General features: G+C 26.5%; 1 protein-coding gene across 4 annotated transcripts; it reads left to right on the forward strand.

The window, feature by feature from the left end:
* Positions 1-6696: 6696 nt before the first annotated feature.
* Positions 6697-23119, forward strand: LOC132934430 (uncharacterized). 4 transcript variants are annotated; one of them, XM_061000727.1, is made up of 21 exons: positions 6697-7141; positions 7746-7940; positions 8210-8311; positions 8476-8580; positions 9624-9722; positions 9855-9890; positions 9968-10003; positions 10105-10143; positions 12278-12427; positions 13483-13755; positions 14543-14623; positions 15785-15865; positions 16129-16209; positions 17883-17951; positions 19004-19084; positions 19260-19343; positions 19539-19652; positions 19707-20016; positions 20079-20254; positions 20460-21001; positions 22672-23119. In XM_061000727.1, exons 1-21 carry the CDS (start codon positions 7122-7124, stop codon positions 22686-22688), a joined length of 2691 nt encoding a protein of 896 aa, XP_060856710.1. In that variant the 5' UTR covers positions 6697-7121; the 3' UTR covers positions 22689-23119. The 4 variants fall into 4 exon arrangements, with proteins under 4 accessions (XP_060856710.1, XP_060856711.1, XP_060856712.1 ...); XM_061000728.1 differs by lacking the exon at positions 19004-19084; XM_061000729.1 differs by lacking the exons at positions 15785-15865; positions 16129-16209.
* The last annotated feature ends 643 nt before the right edge of the window (positions 23120-23762 follow it).

The following is a 23762-nucleotide window of genomic DNA, read 5'->3' on the forward strand; positions in this document are numbered from 1 at the left end:
TTCATATATGGTTTTGCTAGACCTAATGACTGCATTTTGCGAAACCATGCTTGCCCTAAGTGAAAACGGCATGCTTTCAAATTTGTAGTGGGCCACACATTTTTAATTGCTGTGTGGATAGCCTGTTCGAAGTCACTGAAAACTCTATTTGGGATATAGTCACATAAATGATTTTTGAGATGATCTAATACAGTCTTGTACGCATTATGACATTTACTAGGCAACAACGAAAAAAACAATGGTATGTATGAGCTATTTTTAAATCCATGAATTACAAAAAGTTGCTTAAAAGGAAAAAGACAACTTGAAAAAGTACCATCCATAAAAATTGAATCACATTGCTTAAGAAAATCAAGGTTCATCTGAGTTGTAAAACACACTACATTGTTCTGGACATCATTTATAAAAATCCATTTTTCATTATTTTTCGTCTATATTTTATTAATTACGTCAGGAAGCGTCGCATGCAATTGTGGAAAGTCACGTGACAACTTCGGATAAATATTCATTCGTGTAGTATGTATATTTTTCCTAATCAAAGTAATATCATTTGAGTCGAGTACACTTAGTGCTGTACTTGACATCTCAGAATGAATAATTTTAGAAGGGCGCTCACTAAACTGCTCTACTGCCTTACGTTTAACACTGTTACTAACCTTTTGCCGTAACATTGATTGAAGATCATCTGGTTCATGATTATGTGTTGTATTTTGTTCACAAATGGCACCATTAACATCGTATTTTATAGCCGCATTACATGTTTTTTTACAACATACCCACCGTTGTACGTCATTCGCTAATGTACGATAAAATCGAAATTTATAATTATAATTATTAACGACCCGTAATGGTTTTAATTTTTCACTCAACATATTTTAGATTCTGAGCGAAGCGATAAATGTATTGATTTTACAATGATGTGTGTTTTTTTTTTTTTTTTTGTGTCTGTCATCAACTTTTAGGACAGTAAAAGTGCTTGGATTTTCTTCAATAGTAACTTTTCTGATAGGAAAGTGAATCTAGTTGGTACTTTGGGGGGTCAAAAGTAAAAATTTCCCAGTAGTTTTCACAAGCGACGTGAAAAACAAAAGAAAAATTAAGGAAAAAACGGGAATTTTTACGCAAAATCTGTTTTCGAGAAAATCGATTTTGGTTTTTGGTGTAACTCTAAAACAAATGACCGTAGGGACATGCAATTTTGACTGAATGTTTATATTAGCATTTTCTATACACCATAAAACTTACAAAATATTTTGACTTTTTTTGAGCTGTTTACGGCCATTGTCAGTTTTCAATTTTTTTAGTTTTTTTTTCTATAAATATCAATAAAATTTTATCTTTCGAGTAAAAAAGCTTGAAAATTTAATAGAAGGCTCCTAGGTTATTGTTTCAAAGGCAGATGAAAAAAATTAAAAATCCTTAGTTACAGTTTTTATTTATAAGCATTTAAAGTTCAAATTTTGACAAAATACGGAAAAATCACGAAAAATAGCAAATTATTTTGAGTTGAGAATTCATAAAAATTTTTCTTTTCAAATCTAAGATTTGAAAATGTAATATAAGATTACTCACAAGTTTGTTTACCTCTATCAAAAAAAAAAAAATGTCTAGAAGAAACTTAAATTAAATTTTTATGAGCGTCTGAAATTTATATTTTTACAACATTTGATATTTACTCGATTTCTCATGTAACAATTTTCTTATTTTATTGTAATTAAAAAACGAATGACTGTAGATACTTGAAAATTTCACTGAATGTTCATATTAGCATTTTCTATACACCATAAAATGTTGAAAATATTTTGACTCTTTTTGAGCTGTTTACGGACATTGTCAGTTTTCAATTTTTTTAGTTTTTTTTTCTATAAATATCAATAAAATTTTATTTGTTGGGTAAAAAAGCATGAAAATGTAATATAAGGCTCCTGATATATCGTTCTAATAGCAGTTGAAAAATATTAAAAATACATAGGCACAATTTTTTTTTATAAGCATTTAAAGTTCAAATTTTGACAACATTTATCAAATTTATAATTTATTAATTATTTTGTGGTTAAAAATTTATAAATTTATAAATTTTTAACTTTTATGGCTAAGGATAGAAAATTTAAAACAAGGCTCCACGTAAATAGGTTATATATAAATTACTTTATTCACAATAATATCATCAAATATACTTGGTAATATCATATAGGCTGACTGATCGTTTTCGCTAAGAATCGTTTTTCTTATACAATGATATTATATCATTGAATTCAAATTTAACAACATCCATTACAGTGACCCACTTGTAACCTACTGTACAGCAGAGCGACATCCACTTATCCACCTTTTTATATATATATATAATATAAATAGGTTATACAAATCAAAATACAATTTTAAATCTATGAAATTTATATTAGGACAAATTAATAAATTAACTCGTTAAGTTAGAAGTAACTTAACTTTTTAACTTTATATAATACAAAAATGTTAACAAATAAATAAATATACACCTACTGCAATATATATATTTAGGCACTGTAATAATTATAATTATAAATATGTTACATGTTACTTATGAATATAATTCAAACTCTACTTTTTACGTAAGGTTAACTGCTGACAGATACATTAATATTAACACACACTCATAATTTGTAAGACCAATGGCCTATACATAAGTAAATTAGTTCAATGTGCACCTTAGACCTCAATACACTACTACCACCGGACTCCATATGATGACGATGCTGTCATATTATATATAGAATGCAATTTACAAATTTGGAGTATAATTATTTGTAAGTGCAGTATACAATAAAAATATTATTAATAACTGAATCCTAGTTATTTAAATACATTTAAGATTCTGATATCTATACATCTACCTCTGACTACGGTAATTATATATATTGAATTATTGAGTCCTACAACTCTCCCTAGATATTTTGTATTTAACTGGTCGTTTTTCCGACCACGTTACAGCACGTTACACTATTAGTGTAATAAGTATAATTGTACGGCGGGTTTAGGCAAAAAAATACTTTCCCGTTTTCCAACAAATTAGAAAATGAAGATAAGTACATCAGTACCAACAAAAAAGTGATTGTTAACATGTATACGTAAGACGAGAATATTTTATTATACAATGACAATAGCAAAATTTAAATACCCAATATGAGTATACTAAAATATGGTAATATCACCGAACTACGGATTATAAAAATTAACAATATACCATATAAATAATTAATAACAGCTAAATGGTGGATGGTGCATTTGATAGTTTAATACACTTCGTATTCTGTCTGCTTATGTTATTTTGAATTTATTGATGTGAACAAAAAGTTTTTTAAACATTTAAACTTATTACTTGTGGTATAAAAGAGTTTATGTGCAAAGTGACATAGAATCAGCAATAAATTAAATAAAACTGATATCTATAAATTACCTACTTAATATCTAAAAGGGCACTTCTATTTACACTACTCCTAGACTACTCGGGTAAATCACAAAAAACTGTGGAAGGAATTGAGCACAAACCAGAACAAACGAAGCACAAACAAACGGCTTTGGTCCGGATTCGATATTCAATGTTTGCAATTAGCATGTCCCCGGCACCGCCCATGAGTAAATCGCGAATAACTCTGGAAGGGATTGAGCACAAACGAAGGGATTTGCTGCACAAACCAGCACAAACGAAAGCCCCGGGTTTTGACCCGGAATTCAAAATGGGCGGTGCCAGTGACATGGACCTTACTATGTATAATCAATGGCATAATTACTCATTTTTGTATTAATGTATCATGTATTCATTTATAATATGTACAATGTAATATGCGTTCAAATAAATGAGTGGTGTAGTGGGTAAGGCGTTCTACAACTTACAAGATAGAATAGGTCATAATCAGGGCTTGTAACTTCATGCACTAAAAAACGCATAAATTAGCATGCATTTATGCACTAAAAATTGTCAAATTATGCATTAAAATATGCACTAAAAAGTTCGAAAATATGCATTTATATATATGCCTAACATTTTTAAATTATGCGCTTAAAATATGCATTATGTAAAAAAATCATGAGCAAAATTTAAAATAATAAGAATAAATCCATGAATTTAAAAATACAAATTTTGCAGACAGCCCGCAACTGTTTGTTTTTCTTTTGGCATTGTTTAAATAAAATATGAATAATGTGTACGCCGTACGGTACCTATACCTCACACGAAAACACTAAAACAAGAAATTGAACGGACGAGACGAACGCATACGACTCATCGGCGAGTGCAAGAAAACTATACTGTTATTTATTACTGTACCAATGTACAAAATTATAAATGCGGGTTGGTGAGAAGCCGCACGCGTGTACAGGTTCGTTTTGACGACGGATTTTGTACGGTGGAGGATGATAGTGGTAGCGATTACATTGTTTTCGCGGTACTACGTAAAACGCATAAAATCTAAATAGGTCTGTACTAGGACACTAGGTAATCACATACACACTGAATAAAAATAAATCAAAACACCATAATTTTGTAAACGGGAAAGTAAATAAAAGCAAGAAACTTTCCAAATATTTGTCTAAAAAATATGTATATGAAATAATATGTACTAACGACTGTAAAAAATCAACTATATGCCAAATAAGCCTTAACACCCAAAACATGCAATATCAAACTTCATATTAATATTACTATTGTTATGAAATGGATTTGTATCTCAGTTAGGCTAGTTAGCATGTTTTCCTGTGTAGCGAAAAAAAAATGCAGATGCATGAACTTACGAGCCCTGATCATAATAAATGTTTTTGTGTAAACATGGGGTGGGGTGTTCATTCCCCTCCCCCTTGTGGTATTTTTTACTTTATGTATAGTCGTATAGGTTGCAGGTATAGATGTATAAGAATTAATATTTAATACTATTTAAAAAATATTTTGAATCGTATACAATATACATATTATTTTGTTACATAACGCCTCCCATTGAAAATATCTGTGTACTGTCTGCTATCGCCGATATGTGCACGGCCTATCATAAATTTATTATCGTATGCGTTTCTAAATATGTGAAAATAAGTGAGGGTTGGGAATTATACGTAAATAATTGTGAGTACCTACACAATATTACAGTAATATAATAACATAACTTTTAACAATTCTGATTTCTGACAGACAAACAAAATCTGATTGCACCATTGTTCAGATTTGTTCTTACCACGTTGAAATATATATTTATAGACTTAAGACTGTCGATAGCAACATTGAATATTATACTGCTAAAGGTAGGTTAAAAATATAGTTTTTCGTTATTTTTTCGCTATATACCTATTCTACATTACATTCAAATATGAGTTTTCGTCGTTTTATATACATATAGGTAAGTTTAGGTATTACTGTATTAGGCAGTGGCGTCTATAGGGGGTGGGCCTATTGGGCTGCAGCCCTCCCCCTCGAATTACAGTATTTTTAAATAGAACAATAATATATTTTATTAGGTAGGTAATATTATAAATTATAATACTTCACAGCCTTTTGAAAAATGACAAATACGAATAGGTATATTTATAAAAACTGTTAAATATATAGTAGACAGTAGCCTCTAAGTAACAGATCACTTGCTAGTTTCAATCTACTATACCCACCACAAAAATTATTTCTATACACGCCACTCAGCCACTGTTATTAGGTTGTTATATGGTATTATTATTTATGGACTGGTAAAAATTAAAATTAAATGGTTTTGATGCAATCAAAGGTGTTATTTGGCATCACATGAAATTAAAATAGCATAAGCCTTAAATGTATATTATATTATTATGTATCATACTTAAAGTATTTTGTAGGTATAAATATTTAAAATTAAATGTATTTCAGTAACGCCAATAACCTTAGCAGTTAAGGAGGATATATATTTTTCACATATATATATTTATATATGTACATATATATTTTGATTATGTTAAAATCAATTATTACAACTCAAAAATGGTTATTGTTTTCATCAGTTAGTCGGAAAATAATATAAATAATTACAAAAAATATTTAAGGTAAGCTATGAACTAAAAAAGGTGTTCTGCGTTGGCTTTATTGACAGTTGAATCAGAAATAACAAGTATAGGTAGAGCAGATTTTGAAGAAATTATCAGTTTATTTTCAAATCTCTTAATTATGGGGAAAGTTATAAAAGTATCTATATCATAATTATTAATAAAATTAAGATCAAAAGAAATTTAATCAAAATAAATAAAAAAAAATTGCTGTTACCTACTCAATAGTATACCATAGGTACCTACTATCATTGATTATAAATACTTATATAATATTTATAATCAATGCTACTATAAATTCTTTCAATGTAGGTAATATACAAATACAATCATTTTTTTTTTACAATAATTTAACCTACCGTATTATTAATAGTAAAATAAATCACTTTTATAATATACATAAAAATACGTATTATACAATCAGTATATTACAATTTGCAGTGACCCTCAACTATAGCATACAAAAATAATAAACACTTGTATACTATAACAGACACGTTTAGCATACCGTCACCGAACTTACCCATCATCCAAGTCCGTGATCGGAGATTGGCAGCACTCGGCTCTAAATAAATTATTATTTTATCTCTACATCGATATACGAGATGTTGTCGTGTAACCATCGATAATATTATTATGTGACGTTATTTTTATTTTTACTTACCTACGATCAAAATATTATTATTACGTCCGAGACCGTGGTTGCACTGGGCGCACGACGCAATGTCACTGTCATTAGCCATTAGTCATTGCTCGTTTGTCGCCACTCGCCGAACCGCCAAAGTTCCGAACGCCGCCGGATCGCACGACCGTTGTGAACCGTTTGCTACTTTTTTCGTTTTACACCGCGTTGGCGCACTATAGCTGGGGTACAACTGGTACGGTACAAAGCTCGTCTGTGCTGGTGTAGTCGTATAGACCTCAGTTATACGTTTTTCGTCATCCTCCGTTGGTCGTCCACGCGTGCTTGTTCCTGGTCATTCCGATCGCTGTTCTGCGCTCGCCACGTTTTCCACAGAACGGTAGCGACCGTGGCGATCTCGATCCACGTTGAACCGACAGACCCGCGGCGAAAATCCACGAACGCGATGGCGGATGCGACGCACAAGTGAGTGGTTATTTTGAATGCGCGTAACGAACCGTTGACCGACAGACCCGTCATCGGTGGGTGGTGGGTGGCGGTGTTCGGGCACGAGGCGTTTGGAATCACGATTTTTTCGCATTTTATTATTTCAGAGGGGCTTGTACAAATATGTGTAATAATAATATGTATGTATATAATAATTTGTATGTGGTAGGTACATAAGTAGTATTTAACGAAAAATATTTGGGGGGGGGGGGGACTTCAGCACCCTCTACCAACTACATAAATATTCTCCAGGTTTCCCATGTGTAAATTTGCTTTTTACAATGAAACTAGTCTATATTTTTAGATTAAAAAATAATCGGAATATAACTTAGTATAATATGCTCATAAGTAGGTATTCTGTAAAAACGACCTAAAATATCCTCCATAATATGAGTATTCTACCTATTAAAAATTAAAATAATATGTTATTTTTATGAAAAAATTATTAAAATAGGCATGCTTTACTATGCATTTTTTTTTTCATAAAAATTCTATGTAAATTCCAATATGTGACATGGGCTTTAAATGTTTTTTAAAAAATCATACATTTTTAATTTACTTATTGTTTATTTTATAAATTTAGAACATTATCAGATGGAGTTAGTCGTTGGAAATCCATCTATAGTTATTTGAATTTGATGAAGTACATACTAAGAATTTTCTGCTATTTTGCGGCAATTGTGATGTTCCAGATTAGTTCATTGTTTGAAATTTTATCTGATTATCTTAAAACAACTGAAAAGTCAGAAGATTCACATGAGAAAACTATTGAAAAAAGGTACTTACTAGTAAATTTGATTTCTAAATTTTTTAGAAAAGTTTAAATTCAAAATTCTTAATAATTATATCTACCTACTTCTTTCTATATTTCTTTAAAATATACCTACTTTTTATTATATTTAACCTAATTAATATTAGCTTTATTTAGTTATCTACCTATATAATTCAGTATTTTGTACCTACTTAATAAGATTTAAACAAATTGTTTCATAATTTAAGTAAACTAACATATTATATATTTCTCTCCATATTTTTATTTCTTTAAAGGTGCGATGCTAATTCTTTTTCTAATCAAACCAATAAAAATGAAGAACTAAAGGAAGTATTTAAAGTTATGAATGATACAGTTAATGAATTAATTGACAAAGAGTAAGTAACATGTAACAACTAATTATATTTTAATTTCTTAGACAAGTTATTGCCAATAACAAATTATTGTTTTAAATCTATACAAAAAATTATTACATTTTCTAGAATTTTCAGTCGCCGTAGTTTACTGTCTAAAATAATTCAATGTTTATTTTTCCCCCAAGGTGCAATTTGCATTCCAATCACGTGGGTAAAAATGAAGAACAAAAAGGAGAAAATAAAGCTATTGGCGATATTGTGAATGGATTAATAGACAATGTGACTGAAGAGTAAGTACATAGTTATACTAAATTAATTTCCTACAAAAATATAATTCCCTATTGGAATAAAGTTAAACTTAATTAAATAAATGGGTTTAGCAATAAACTGATACCTATGCATAAGTATACATATAACAGATAACTCTAATTTCTAGATAACTCAAAAAATCTCTAGATAAAAAATTAGGTATCAAATATTTTAACTTATTAAGGTTGAGTTTAAAAATGATTCATTATTTTCCTTACTGCAAGGTGTGATGGTTATTTTATTTCTAATCACATCAATAAAAATTAAATATTAAAACAAATATAAAAAGTTGTTGATGATATAATGAATGATATGGTGACTGAATTAATAGACAAAATCAATAAAGAGTAAGTAACTATATTTTAACTTCCTAAACAAATATTCAAATCCAATAGGTAACTGCAATTTTCAGAACAACAAAACATAATTGAACCATCGAGCATTTTGAGTTATTAAATTTGACTTTACTTAATGTTTATATTTCCCTAAATGCATTATTGTAATTTTTATTTTAGTCATGAAAATCAAAGTAAAGAATATTCTATAAAAGTAGTTATGTCTGATACTGAAAATAAATTGTTAAACCAAGAGTAAGTTAACTACTCACCAAAAAACTATGAACTTTATAACATGGTTTTTGTTTTACATTCAAACATGCTAGTAAAAAATATCTCTTAGCAGCTGCTTATACCATTACTAATAAACAAACATATTAGCTAAAGTTCCATTTTCACGTATGTCCCATAGACATGGAAAAATCAAAATCAACTGGACAATGTAGATTGTAGATTATAGCTTTCAATTTTTAGTGTTTATATTCATACATTTCATACACCATGTTTTTAATCTTGCTAACATGCCTGTTTATTTTGTCATGTCTTTTACTACATAATATGCATACAATAAGAACTGACTTTAGTTTTAAATCTTTCCAGAAATGCAAAAAAGGAAAAAAACTGCTTAAATAAAATAAAATATTCCTCCTATATAGTATTTTTTATAATTCAATGTTTTTTCTATACAGGTGTAATGGTCAATCCATTTTTAACCATAATATAGTTGCAGAACAAAAAATAGTAAATGGAGTTATTGCTAATATTGTAAATTGCAAATTAAATGAAGAGTAAGGTTCAAACAAACTTATATTTTAAGAATAATTTAAATAAGTTGATGATTTTAATGTATAGTTTTTTCTTAAAATAATATATTTATAGATTCTATACCAATAATGAATAATATAATTTAATATGTTTAGGTCTGATTCTCAATATCATGATGAAGTTGAACAAAAGTAAGTACCTACTAAAATATATTAGGTTTTATTAAAATATTATAAGAATGGTGATTTTATTGTTTCTTCTTTTATAGACCTACGTCTCAAATTCCTGGAGAATCAAGAGAAAAGTGAGTATTTAATTTATGTTTAAATATTAAGGTATTCTTATAAATGATTTTGTATTGTCAAAGTTTATATTAATTAAATGTTTTAACTATTATTTTTACAGTACTAATTCTAAAGACAGCGAAGACAAAGTTACAGAAGAGTGAGTATTAATTTAAGTATAAATTATTTGTAAAAAAAAATATATTTTTTTATTATTTTTTAAATCCAATCAGTTAAATAATTATATAACACAGCAATAACAGGACATGTTATACTTATGCTTTGTGTCTGAACACACATTCAAATAGCAAATGTTGCACTCAGAATAATTTATTGTATAACGTTATTTTTAACATAAGAGTGAGTCGACTCATTTTGAGGTAAGAATATTATCCAGGGCTACACGTTGCATTTTTATGGATATTATTTTTATTGTGAAATAATTAGTAATGATTTCAAATTTTACGAAAAATATACTATTTTAAAATGCTTATAAATTACTTCAAAACAAAGATACCAAAAAAACTTACTTGATGCCTTAGTCTTACCTTTAAATTGTATGATTGATTAATTTACTCTAAAATTAAAAATAACTAAAAGTAACTGAATTTAATTAAAATTTGATTGTTCTGAATGTAAAATTATTTGTGTGAAGACCGCACAACAAAACATGCAAATATAATGTCCTCTATAATGTAACAACCCTGAGACTTTTTTTTTTATAAATATAAGTGCCTATTTAATGATTCTGGTTATTTTTAGTGCATATTTTTTTAGTCCTTACATATGCAAGTAATTTCAAGTTCATAAACATCGAAGGTCTATTTATTATGTATCAGGTGTCTAACCACAAATGGTTTCAGCTCAAATTATGAGTGTTATCATTTGTATCGTGACTATTTTTATAATTTATTATGGGCTAGATACTGATGTCATTATTGTAAATTAGATATAAATTATCTTAATGGTATTAATATCAATTGCGGTCATGACAATATCAAACAATGTCAAAATGTATACTACATTAGTTGAAATAAATTATTATATAGTAAAATAAATACATACATACTAATTAAATAAAAAAAATTAATATTACTGCGTTGATTCAAAAACAATTAAAATTAAAATAATTTAATAAATGTATAATTTTTTGGTATGTATACACAGGATAACAGGAAGAACTTACACACACACAAAAAAAAATTATGCTACTTAAATGTATGCCAACAATTGTAAAATTATATGATTAGTAACTAATTTAAAAAATCTACTCATGTCAGCAAATTCCCAACAATTATATTTTGAAAAAAGTTATTACGTTCCAAATTAATTAATCAAAAAAAATTGATATTTAAAAAAATTCTAAAAAATAAACTACTTAACTTGGATAAATGTTTTTACCATCAAAATTATTCTTATAATCAGATTCACAAATTGGCTATTATGAATTCCAAAATAATTTAAATCAAAATTAAAATTTTTTTATTTTCAGTACTAAAAAATAAAAATAATTTATTTTATTTTATACGTGTAGCGCAAGTGACTGTAAATTATAATTAATACTAATATTAATTAAAATAATTGTTATTTCATCTGTCAGGTATTCCTGTTACACAAAGTATAATATAATATTATACTCTAAAGACATAACAATACTTACATAGGTAACAAACTAACAAACAATAAAAAACTTTATAATAGTACCTTCTGTGTTTATAACACATAACAAAAATAATAATAATGAAAAATACATTAAAAGAAACATTATTTTATAATAATTAAAATTTAGTATCTAAATATTTATCAACTCCAGGACTAATGAAAGATGCAAATATAAAATATAAATATAGATATTTCATACGCGTTTATAATTAATATACAAGAGATCATAGAACTCCGACCCCCCCCCCCCAGGTGTTGCTCGATGCTTGGCCGCAGTTGTTAATGTGTGCCGCAGTCAAGCATTGTTCGTGGTCGCTAGCTCACGTATGGGTGATCACTTGGGCTTTTACCGACTTATCCTCTCCTTACATACTCACGTGTTGCTCAAATCCAAACGTAACCACTACAAAATGCTAATGGCTATAGTTGTTGGTGCTTCTAAAAATTAAAAAAAAAAGAGATCTTGGATGTTATCAACTTATACATAGACGTAAAAACATATACATAGACATCATGTAGATTATATATGTTTGCTGGGTATATATTTAGTCAATTTACGTTTCCGTTATGTAATTGTTGAAATTAAAATATTCAATCAAGTCCTCTTTTAAATGTATTTGTTATTTTTTTAGAAGTATTACTTGCGAGGACATCGGATCTGCAAGAGTTAAAAAAAGACATCCTATCAAAAATACTGCAATGTTACTAATAACTAAAACAATAAATGAAAACAAATTAATGGACAAACGATTCAAGCTTGAAACCAAATTCGACAAAGACAAGTAAAAGAGCATATTAATAATGTTATTGTATTACTTATGTTAAAAGAACACGAATCAAAAAAAAATAAGTTTTTTAATTTGAAAGAATGTTCAATTGTAAGAAAAATGGTATAGGATTTATATTTCTACTCAAATTATTTAATAAATTATGAGGAATTTAAAAAGACGTGAACATCATTGGGCCGATAACGTCATAATTTCCTATCTTTTACGTGTAAAAGTTACTTGCTTTATACAATAATTAACTTATAATTTTGAATTTTTGTTGCTCGTGCGATGATCATGTAATGTGTTTTTATGCGAGCTGTAGAACCAGAATTTGTATACATCGTTAAGTTGTTTTTATGCACACATTGTACTTGCACCAATCACTTATTGCAACATACAATGGCGTACCCGGTTATTATCCCTCTTAGTATTTTTAATATTTAAAAAAAAACTTTAATTTATATTGCAATTCTGATATCTCTTTAAGCACAAAAAGTCACTCAATTTTACGTAAATCAAATGAATAAAATTTTTAGATATACTCTAAGGGTTTCACAAAAGTTAAATCAGGTCGCTAACCAATGTTCCCACGAGAACTTGGAAAAAAAAAGAATCGGTTTGTCACGAGTTGGAAATGTTCAGTCTCGAGTGACATTTATTGTTTAGGATAATTGGAAAAGGAATTTGGGTCTGGTGTGCCGAAGCCGTCGGTCTTGGTGCGCAAAAACTGATTATTCTCTCGTGGAACAAGGTATAGGTAATTCATTTTGTAAAGTAAGGAATTATTGCACTTAAAAGTTAGGCAGTTATATTTGAGTCCAGCCCAATAACGTCACTGGGCCATTCTAATACCCTAATATCTACTTGAATAAAAACTTTTTACATTGAATTTCAACCAAATTAATTTTAATAGTTCTAACATAAATAATATGGAATAATAATTCGAAGAAAACATTTTTGGTGTTGTTTGCTCTTTTTATGTATGCTTGATACCATTTTAACTAACTAATTAGCTATTCATAATTTATTGAGTATCAATTTTAATTTATATTAATTTTGTTGTACAGAATGTCAAATAAAGTAACACATAATGGAAATCCTTATCAGGACAAAGATAAAATTTTTACAAACAAATCTAATAGTTTTAAAAGTGAAAACATAATGTCATTAAATAATGAACCTGAGAAAACTGATTGTTTTGAAGTAGCTAACAATAGCAATAGTGGAGATACTTCTATTGGTAGTGCATCAATGTACAAGAATGATAGCAAAAACCTTGATATCCACAAAAATATAGAACCAATGGAAGATCAATACAAAATCAATGGAAATCAAAAATTGTAGGTATTTTTTTTTATTAATAACTAAATAAAATTAACAATATTATGCTATTTTTTATAATTTTGTAGAAATTGGGTTACTTTTTAGTTATTTCAACCCAAAAGCAAATGTTTTTTTTATAATTTGAAGGACTTGAGAGGATGTCACCGCACTATATGTTTTCCCTCTCTGACTCACACGCAACTAAGCAAATTTATGTTTAGCAGAACCAGCCCTCTGTTATTACTGTTAATATTAGAGAGAATTTACCTTAAGAGGACGTCTTACCCGCATGTGTTATCTCCTTCTTACGCGCGAACCACATAGACAAAATGTGTTTACGCAGTCTAAGTAGAACTCGCTCAATTTTGGTGTTGGAATAAAAACCTCGATTACAAAATTAAAATATGACAATATTTTGGAAGGCAAGACAGGTCATTTAAAAATTTTGACATTTTTGCTATTTCTAAACGATATAATGAACATAATATTGGGAATAATGGAAAAACGCACATTCTTGCTCTCAGAAATATTTTTACAATTCAATTTTGAATAGGTATTTTTACTCTAGAACCAAAATTGAGTGAGTTCTACTCAGACTGCATAAACTCGTTTTGTCTATTTCGTATGTGTTTTAAGGCATGTAATATCTACTTGTTATATCTGGCTTTATTTAATTTTCATGAGGTGGTTGTGTCATAATTATTAAGTTCATATAATTAGTTATTAGTCATATGATTAGTTCATCCATAAGAAGTTAATAATATTATAATTCTTAACCTCATTCATAATGAAACAATTATTTAGAATCAAAGGAATTAATGGTGAACTCTTGAAAAATTGCAATGGTTATGAAAATAAAGAACCAATTACAACGACTGAAAATATGTAAGTATTTCCATAGTTTATATTCAAATTAACAGAATCTTAAAACAATATTTTTATCTCATTAGATTTGTATAATTGAGATTCTATACCTAATACATTTATATTATAATTTAAAATTAAATTATTTAATTAATAATTGAAGTATAATTAAAAGGCGGGCAAGTGGGTTATAGCTCTGCTGTATTGTAGGTGTTGTGTGAGTCACTGTAATGGATGTGTAAAAGCGAAGTCTGAGCAAAGAAGGTCTGTCACCCTATATTATAATAATATTTTTAAATTACAAAAAATACCTTAACTCATTATTCATTGTTTAAATATCTCGTTTTGAGTCTGAATTTTAACTCAAACTATAAAAACTAAAAAGTACTGTGTTTATATAGTTTTTAGACTTTTTGGTTACAGTATGAACTATTTATCACCCACCATGTGTACAATTTTATACATTTTAAACTATAAAATAGTTTGCAGATTTTCATATTTTTTTTGAATTTGATCAAAATTTGAACTTTAAATGTTTATATAAAAAATGTGCCTATATCTTAAATATTTTTAAACTGCTATTATAACAGCTAGTTTATCGTTTGATTTGAAACTATTAATTTACAAGTAAGTATCCAATGTCGTAAAAATTTGAATTTCAAACGCTCTTAACAAATTTAATAGACTTTCTATTAACCTTTTTTTTTTTTGTTTAAGGTAGAAAAACTCACGAGGAATTTTGTATTGTATTTTCAAAGTTTAGACATAGAAAATAATCTTTTATCGACAATAATTTAAAATAAACTAATCCAAATCCAAATTTTCTTATGCCTATGCTCAAAAGAAGTAAAAATATTATTTTAAATGTTATGATGGTGTAAAGAAAATGGTAGGTTTTGCGTAGAATTCCCATTAATCCTTTTATTTATTTTTTTTGTAAATTACTGGGAATTTTATTCTTATAATTTGAATGCACCAACTAAGATTCACTTTTCCTCCAGATAAGTTAGAGGTAAAAATTAAAGCATTAAAAAAAAAAATCCGTCATTGTAAAATCAATACACATTTATCAGCCAAAATCCAAATACCTATATAAGCCTTTGGAAAGTCTATGTATAAAATATGAATAATGTTATTTTAAATATCACTTATCCAGTATCTTCAATAAAAACAATTTTTTAGGATCACAAAAAATAATGATGTCCACTGGAAAGATTTTGATAGTTATAATAATAGTAAATCAAATACAAAGTCTGAAAATATGTAAGTACCGTCATAGTAAATATTTAAAACAATAAAGATCTCATATGTAAATTAAATTTATCTTTGTGATTTAAATTATTGATAATCTTTATTATATATATATATACATTAATTGTATTTAATATTATTTAATTTATAAAAGAAAATGGATATTTTTTATATTGTGTCCATCCATTCATAAACCAGATACCCTGAGAAAGCCCATGTACAATTAATTTACCAAGTTATTTTAAGTAAAATCTTAATAAAAAAATATTTTTAAGGATCCCATTAAATAATGGTGAATGCTGGGAAAATGATGATGGTATTGAGAACAGAAAACCAATTTCAATGTCTAAAAATATGTAAGTACCACCATAGTAAATATTTAGAACAATAGTATCTAACTATCAAAGCTATGTTGGTTTTTCTGTTAAGCTATAAATAATTGAAATAGTTAATTACATAATTATTATACATGTTCTAACATTAAAAAAGAATTTATGAAAATTAGCTATTTTAGGTTCTGAAAGAAGTGATGAATGTATTGATTTTACAACGATGTGTTATTTTAATTATTTATTAATATTTTTTGTGTCTGTAAACGATAAGTAGTCGAAAAAATACTTTAAATTTAAATTTTAGTATCTTTTTTGGTGGAAAGTGAATCTATTTGGTGCATTGGGAAAATCAAAATTTAAAAACCCTAGTAGTTTTCTAAAGCGCCTAAAAAACTAAAAAAAAAATTAAAGGAATAAATCAATTATGGTTTTTAGAGTAACTCTTAAAAAAAACTACTGTAAGTACATGAAATTATCACTGAATATTAAATTATTATTTTCCTTAGACCATAAGATTTTCAAAATATTTTGACTCATATTGAGCTATTTATTGGCATAAGAAATTTTCAATACAAGGTTCCTCGTAAGTTATTGTTATATGAAAATTAAAAAAAAATGTTTAGCGTAAATCCACAATAACTTTTTATGACCGTCTGGAGTTTAAATTTTGATAAAATTTGTAAAAAATAAAAATCATAAAAATTTGGAAATTATTTTGAATTGTGAATTCATAAAATATTTTCTTTTTACATCTAAGGTTTAAAAATGTAATACTACATTCCTCAAGATTTTCAAACTTTATAAAAAAAGTAAAGTCTTCCGAATAAACAAATTAAATTTTTATGAGATTTTGAAGTTCAATTTTATACAACATTGGATATTCACTTGATTTCTCATGAAGTGATTTGCTTATTTTCTTATAATTCAAAAACAAATAACCGTAGAAACTTGATGAAACATATTTTATGATTTTCTATACTTGATAAAATGTCTTAAATATTTTGACTTGTTTCAAGTTGATTTTTGGTTTTTCTAGTTTTTTTTTCTATAAATGTCAATAAAATTGTATTTGTTTGGTTAAAATGCTTGAAAATGTAATACAAGATTACTCACACATTGTTACAATATCAGTTTGAAAATAAATAGCGAAGATTTTTTTTTATAAGCATTTGAAGTAAAATTTTAACAAAATTTATCATATTAAAAGTTAAATTTTTATAGCTAAGGATTAAAAATTTAAAATGAGGTTCCACGTAAGTACTTTGAAGTTCAAGTTTGGATGAATTTAGATATTTAAACGTAGAATAATGATTTTAGTTTTATGTTATAAATTTAAAATACTACTAGAGGGTGCTTGAAATTTCTAAAATTTCATTCAACTTTTCGGCTACCATGTTGATAATAATAATATAAATAAAATGTAAAATATCCTTGACTGACAACCCGTCTCCGCTCAGAATCGTTTTTCATTTACAATCATATTGTATCATTGATTTCAAATTTAACACCATCCATTACAGTGATCCACTTGTAACCTACTATACAGCAGAGCTACACCCACTTACCTTATTTTTGTTATGTTGTGCACATACAGCCTTTATAAACCAGACACCCTGAAAGTCTATAATCTATAAATCTATTATTAATTTATCAAGTTCTTTTAAGTACAATATTCTTAATAAACAATTATTTTTAAGGATCACATCAAATAATGGTGAATGCCAGGATAATTATGATGGAAAACCGATTTCAAAGACTGAATATATGTAAGTACTGTCATAGTAAATATTTAGTAAATTAGGTTCTAACTATCAAAAACTTAATTTTTCTGTTAAGCTTTAATTAATTGAAATTCTTCATTACATAACTTTAAAAATAATTATTTAATTTAGTTAAAATAAAAATGTTTACAACATGTACTATGTTCATACTAGGTATGCAGGATGGTGATCATTGACTAGAAAAATTCAGTATTTTTTTCAAATCTAGTTTTATCTAAAACTTTATTTTATTATTCAACTTACAATATTAGTAAAACATATATTTTACTTTTTTTTTAAAAAAATACAATTGTTTTAATTTAACTTTATTATTTTTATAGTAGAGCTATTAAATGACTGTATTAACTGAAATGTACTTTTAATTAGCAAAAAGGCTACAAAAATGATACTATTTTTAGAGTATTCACTATCCTATGTCATTTAAATATCTTTTATTAATTATAGAACATTATAGTTGATCTAAGTTCATCTCATAAAAAAATAATTTTTGTCTTGAAATAAAATATTTTAAGAGGATTTCAGCACTGTTTGTTTTATCTCTCTGGGCTGGAGCATGTTGCTATGTTGCAACAATCAAATTTGAGTTCATTAGAACCAACTGTATGTTAATTTTAATATTAGAATGAATTGGCCAATTATGAAACTTAAATTTGAGAATATTATCTATATTATTATATTGGTTTTTTTTTTTTTACAATATTTAAATTTTAAAGTGGTATGATAGTTTTTAAACTGTGACATTTTACATATTATTCATCACTTGCATAAAAATTTAAATATTGTTATAAAAAACCATCATAAGAACACAGATAATATACCTAACTTTAAATTTGATTTAATTCAGTCTTTACTAGAGCTAACAACACAAAGTTAGTTCTACTGAACTCAAATTTGTTATTATGTTGCTCTTGGGTCAGAGAGAGAAAACAATTTGTGCTGACAACCTCCCAACCCTATTGCCTCGGATAGTTTTTTTATCTATGTTTAGTTGATAATGTAGTTTTTCTTTACGTTATTCTTAATAGAACAATTTTTAGGATACCAAAAAATAAAGTTGAATATCGAGATAATAATAATGGTTGTGAAAACAGAAAACCAATTATAAAGACTGGAAATGTGTAAATATCATCATATTTAATATTAATTAATTAATCTCAAAACCAATTTTTTTTCCCAATAAGATTATTTTATTTTGTGTACATTTATTGTATCTTAAATCTTTAAAAAATGTTTATTTACTGTTGAATTTCAATAAATATAATATATAAGACTTCTTAATAAATCCATTTTTAGGACCACCAAAAATAGTACCGAACACTGGGAAAATAACAATAGTCATGAATACAAAAAACTTATTACAAAGACTGAAAAGAAGATGTAAGTAGCCTAACAGTTAATAATCAAAACAATAGATTGCTAAACTAAATTTCCTTTTGAGCTTTATGTAATTGTTATAAATACATATAACTCTTACTTGAAATCTTTGAAATAATTTTTTCAATTGCATTGTTAACTATTAACTAGATTTTTTAAAAATCATTAAGCAATTTTCTAAATATATTTTTTGTTTAGTTTAAATATATTTGAAGTAAAGGATGACATCTTTGGTTTGCCTTCTACATTTTCTTTAGCACATTGTGTTTGTGAAGATTTTCATACTTCTATGGGCATGACAGCTGAATTTAAGTATGATACTTACATTTTTAAATTTTATTTGTGATTAATGAATTAAATTTTTAGATACAAATTTGGTAAAATTGGTGCATTAATGGATCAACAGTTACGTGTGAGTGACGTTGGTCATATTATACATAATGAGCAACATGTATTTTATATAGTCATAAAAAGAAAAATGAATCAAAGACCATTATTATCTACCTTAGAAATAGCCTTGTATAATTTACGTAATAAAATGAATGACCTTAAATTAACAAAATTGGCAATCCCAAAATATGGATTAGACTCATTCAATATGATAGATGTGAAGGAACTGATATCAAAAATATTTACATTATCCAATATTGAAGTCACTATATGCCTGACTTCATCAGTAAGTCATTACTATTATTATTTTGTTTGTTTTATTAATTTAAATTATATTTAAATCTATAGAAATTAGAAATAGAACATTTTATTCCTCCAAAAGTAAATTATACTTTTAAACAATTGTGGGAGATGGAGAAACAAACTGATATAATAATATTTATAAATATGAAAACCGTGTATTCAGAGAACTGGTATGACGAAGTTGTTGAACGTATCAATGATAAATATCCATTTAAAGAGAGGTAATTTATATTTTATTAATGAATGTTAAATATTTTTATTCTTCAAAAAAAATGTATTTAAGTCTAACCTTTAAAAATATATAATTTTATAAAAGTAATGTATGCTCAATAAAGTTAGTTTTATAAATAAATTAAATTTAAATTAACCTCAAAACTTAATAATCCCTCATGCTAATAATTATTATTTGAACATTTATGATTTCAGATTATTAAAAGATATTAATATTAAACCAATGGCTCATGGTGATTTTCTGATGTACAAAATTGACACTGAAATATTGTTTTGTGTATTCATTAAACCTTTTGATCAATATTCAGCGTATTTTAGATGTCTCGAAAAAGCTTTTCAAGAGATGAAATCACATTTAACTGGTTATAGATATTTGGGAGTTCAACTAGAGCCATTTACTTATAAGCCTAACCAACTCACTTTAACACGTAGTTTGACTATGCTAAAATCAGTTTTTAGTAATCAAAATGCTGAAATTTGGATTTGTGGTGATACTGAACAACATAAAGCACTTCATTATCAACAATATAAAAACATTGTTAATGATGCCATTGAGCCAAATCCAAAACGAAATTCAAAAATAAATAATAGGTCAAAAAGTAAAACAGAAAGAAAGAGACATGGTAATAGCAGTAGACATGATTTATCAGAAAAACATTACAGTAATAACATATCAAATGTAAATGCTGTTACATATCTAAAACAAGAACAAATACCTGTCGATATTTACAAAACAGGTAATGTTAATATTGACCATACATTAAGGTTTAGGCCTAGGGGGATTAATACTGGAACGTTAGCTAGAATTAAATAATTGGGTATAATATGTATCTTTATAAGTAATACAATTTTTTATTCTATGAAAGCTATTAAGGTTATTTTTATTCAAATTTGAAATTTTTAAGAAACATACTTCATTCTTTTTAATGTACTATAGTAACAAAAGTATAAAAGATATTAAGATTATAAATAAACAAATAAAAAAATAAATTAGATAATTATGTAAAAATTATATATAGTTAATAATTATAAGTTGATAAATATTAACATTACACCAATTATGGATCACGATTCACGACAACCACAAATGTCAACTGACTAGTTCTTGAAGATAATAATATAATACCCAGACATAATTTTGTTATTTGTCAATATTACATGTTTATTAATTAATTAAACGTAAACAATAACGAGTGATAATAATATAAGAAGGCCCGCACACAATTTTGTAGTTGTGATAAAATTGTACATTCTATCATAGCATTAAATTTGTATTATATTATTTTATTTCATGCTCTTATTGCATATTATGTTGTGTTTGCTATAAAAATAAATGTGATGAAAGAACCAATGGTTATTTGTATGATATTTTTAATTGTACTTAAATTAAATTTTATCAAAAAAATACCATTGAAATAGTGTTAAATGTGCCATTATTTCAAATTAGTTTTTAGAACTTACAATTAATAAGTCATAAAAAGTGGAAAAGTAGGTAATTTTTCTGTTGTACAGTAGGTGTTGAGTATACTTCTTCATTGTAATGGTTATATTAAATTTTAATCCTATGATAAACCTATCATCTTATACAAATCTAGTCATAATATGATAAATAAATAATATATGAAAAATGATTCTGATCTGAGATGGTCTAGTTGGGTAACTATGGTTACTAAACAATTATTTTAATAATAAAATAAAAATTTTTACAAATATTCATATATTCATTTTATATTTCCTAAATATTTCTTCTTTTGAATAAAGTATAAAATATACATGTATACCATGAAACATACCGTTGCATGACAAAATTTGATTCTTTCGCACTTTCCTTGCTTGACACCCAGCTATATTGTTACCTAAAGACATAGTTCCACTATGATAAGGTGTTGCATAAAAATTCACAGAATCTAATATAGATAGAATTTTTTAGATACCAGAAACTTCCCTCAAAGATCACCTTCATAGTTGCTAAATATTTTTCAACTAGAAAAGGGGTTGTTAAAGAAAAAATTTTATAAGCTAAAAAGTAAAAGCCATTTCTGTCAAATGTAAAATTCACAGAAAGAAAATAAATACCTATTTTTAAGTTCTAGAAACCATTTTGAAATTAATTTGTAAAATATTGGCACATATTTTTAACTGACTAGACAAATTGGGGTTACCAACATCTTAGACCATATCCACATTATAATTATAGTATACAATTTTCAACTAACAAATGTAGAGTAACTCAGATATACTAGTTCCCTACCAGAAAAAATGATTAGACAACATATTATTTGATGTACCTACTTATTATTTAGTGCATTCATTAGATGGTAAATATCCATCCTCCAATATTTAAACTTTAAGAAATAAATATACTTAAACAGTTGTAGATAACATCACTATTTTTTTTTTGTTTCAGAAAATTGGGAAAACTGATCATTTTATATATATTATTTTATCCATTTTATTAACAATTAATATTTTGTTGTATTAATTTATTTTTACTGATATTACTCTTATGAGTATTGAATGAATTAAAAGTATGATTTGTTGTTTCACAATAAATTAATTAAGAGAAAAAACTTTTAAAAAACTATTCAACAATTTATCGTTTTTAGTGTTTTTCCTGAAGTTAAATCATTAATTTGTTACATTTTTAAAAATTATATATATATATTTTTTTTTTATTGATATCAAAATTGTTGTTATTTTTCGGTTTATCTAATTTATGTTTATATTTTCTCACAAGTTGTTTTTAAATATTGGTTAAAATGTTGTTTTTTTTCAGTTCAATATTTCTAATTGTAACCCTTAGCTGAATATTAGTAGTTTTTAAAAATAAAAATATTATGATGTAAATACATGAAGTATATAACATAAAGTATTACTGTTATCATTTCCTTATATACCTACTATATTTGTATTTTTTTGTTAAAGGTTTATTTTACTTTAATTGGACACTCAATAAAATAAAATTTATTGTAATTCTGACAGTAGTTAAAAAGTCAACTTCAATATGTCCAGATTGTCGATGAATAATATTTACCAATAAGTAACTCCATTGGAATTTTACTATAATAAGAAAAAATGTAACCAGAACTTTTTATTGCAATGAAATAGGTCTGGAAAAAAAATTTCATTAAATCAATCAGACCCTTGTTCCCTGCATCACAGAAGCAAAACTACTTATGTATCAAGCTTATAATTGTTTGACTATCAGCTTTGATTTAATGCCTATGATTTTCTTAGTTTGATTTTTGGTAGTTGATTATATTTTGAGATTATACTTATGCCTTGTTCTAACAGGTAAATTAAGTTAAATCTTCAAAATAATATCACCTCTCAAAAATAACCCAAGTAAATATAGCTCCTGGTAAGACTATTGGATATTGTGTTAAATTTGAATTCAATGATTAATCAGTGCATACGAAACACGATTCTGAGTGGAGACAGACTATCATTAATAACGTTTATTGTGTTGTTTCCAGTGGCGGCGCCAGGAATTTTATC

The sequence above is a fragment of the Metopolophium dirhodum genome, chromosome 1 (assembly GCF_019925205.1).
Source record: "Metopolophium dirhodum isolate CAU chromosome 1, ASM1992520v1, whole genome shotgun sequence".
NCBI classification, from domain to species: Eukaryota; Metazoa; Arthropoda; class Insecta; order Hemiptera; family Aphididae; genus Metopolophium; species Metopolophium dirhodum.

Coding starts and splice junctions, on each gene's coding strand:
- LOC132934430 (XM_061000727.1), top strand. CDS start 7,122: ATGGCGGATGCGACGCACAA. Junction 10,144..12,277: donor GAAGACAAAGTTACAGAAGA/GTGAGTATTAAT, acceptor TTATTTTTTTAG/AAGTATTACTTGCGAGGACA. Junction 12,428..13,482: donor ACCAAATTCGACAAAGACAA/GTAAAAGAGCAT, acceptor TTTGTTGTACAG/AATGTCAAATAAAGTAACAC.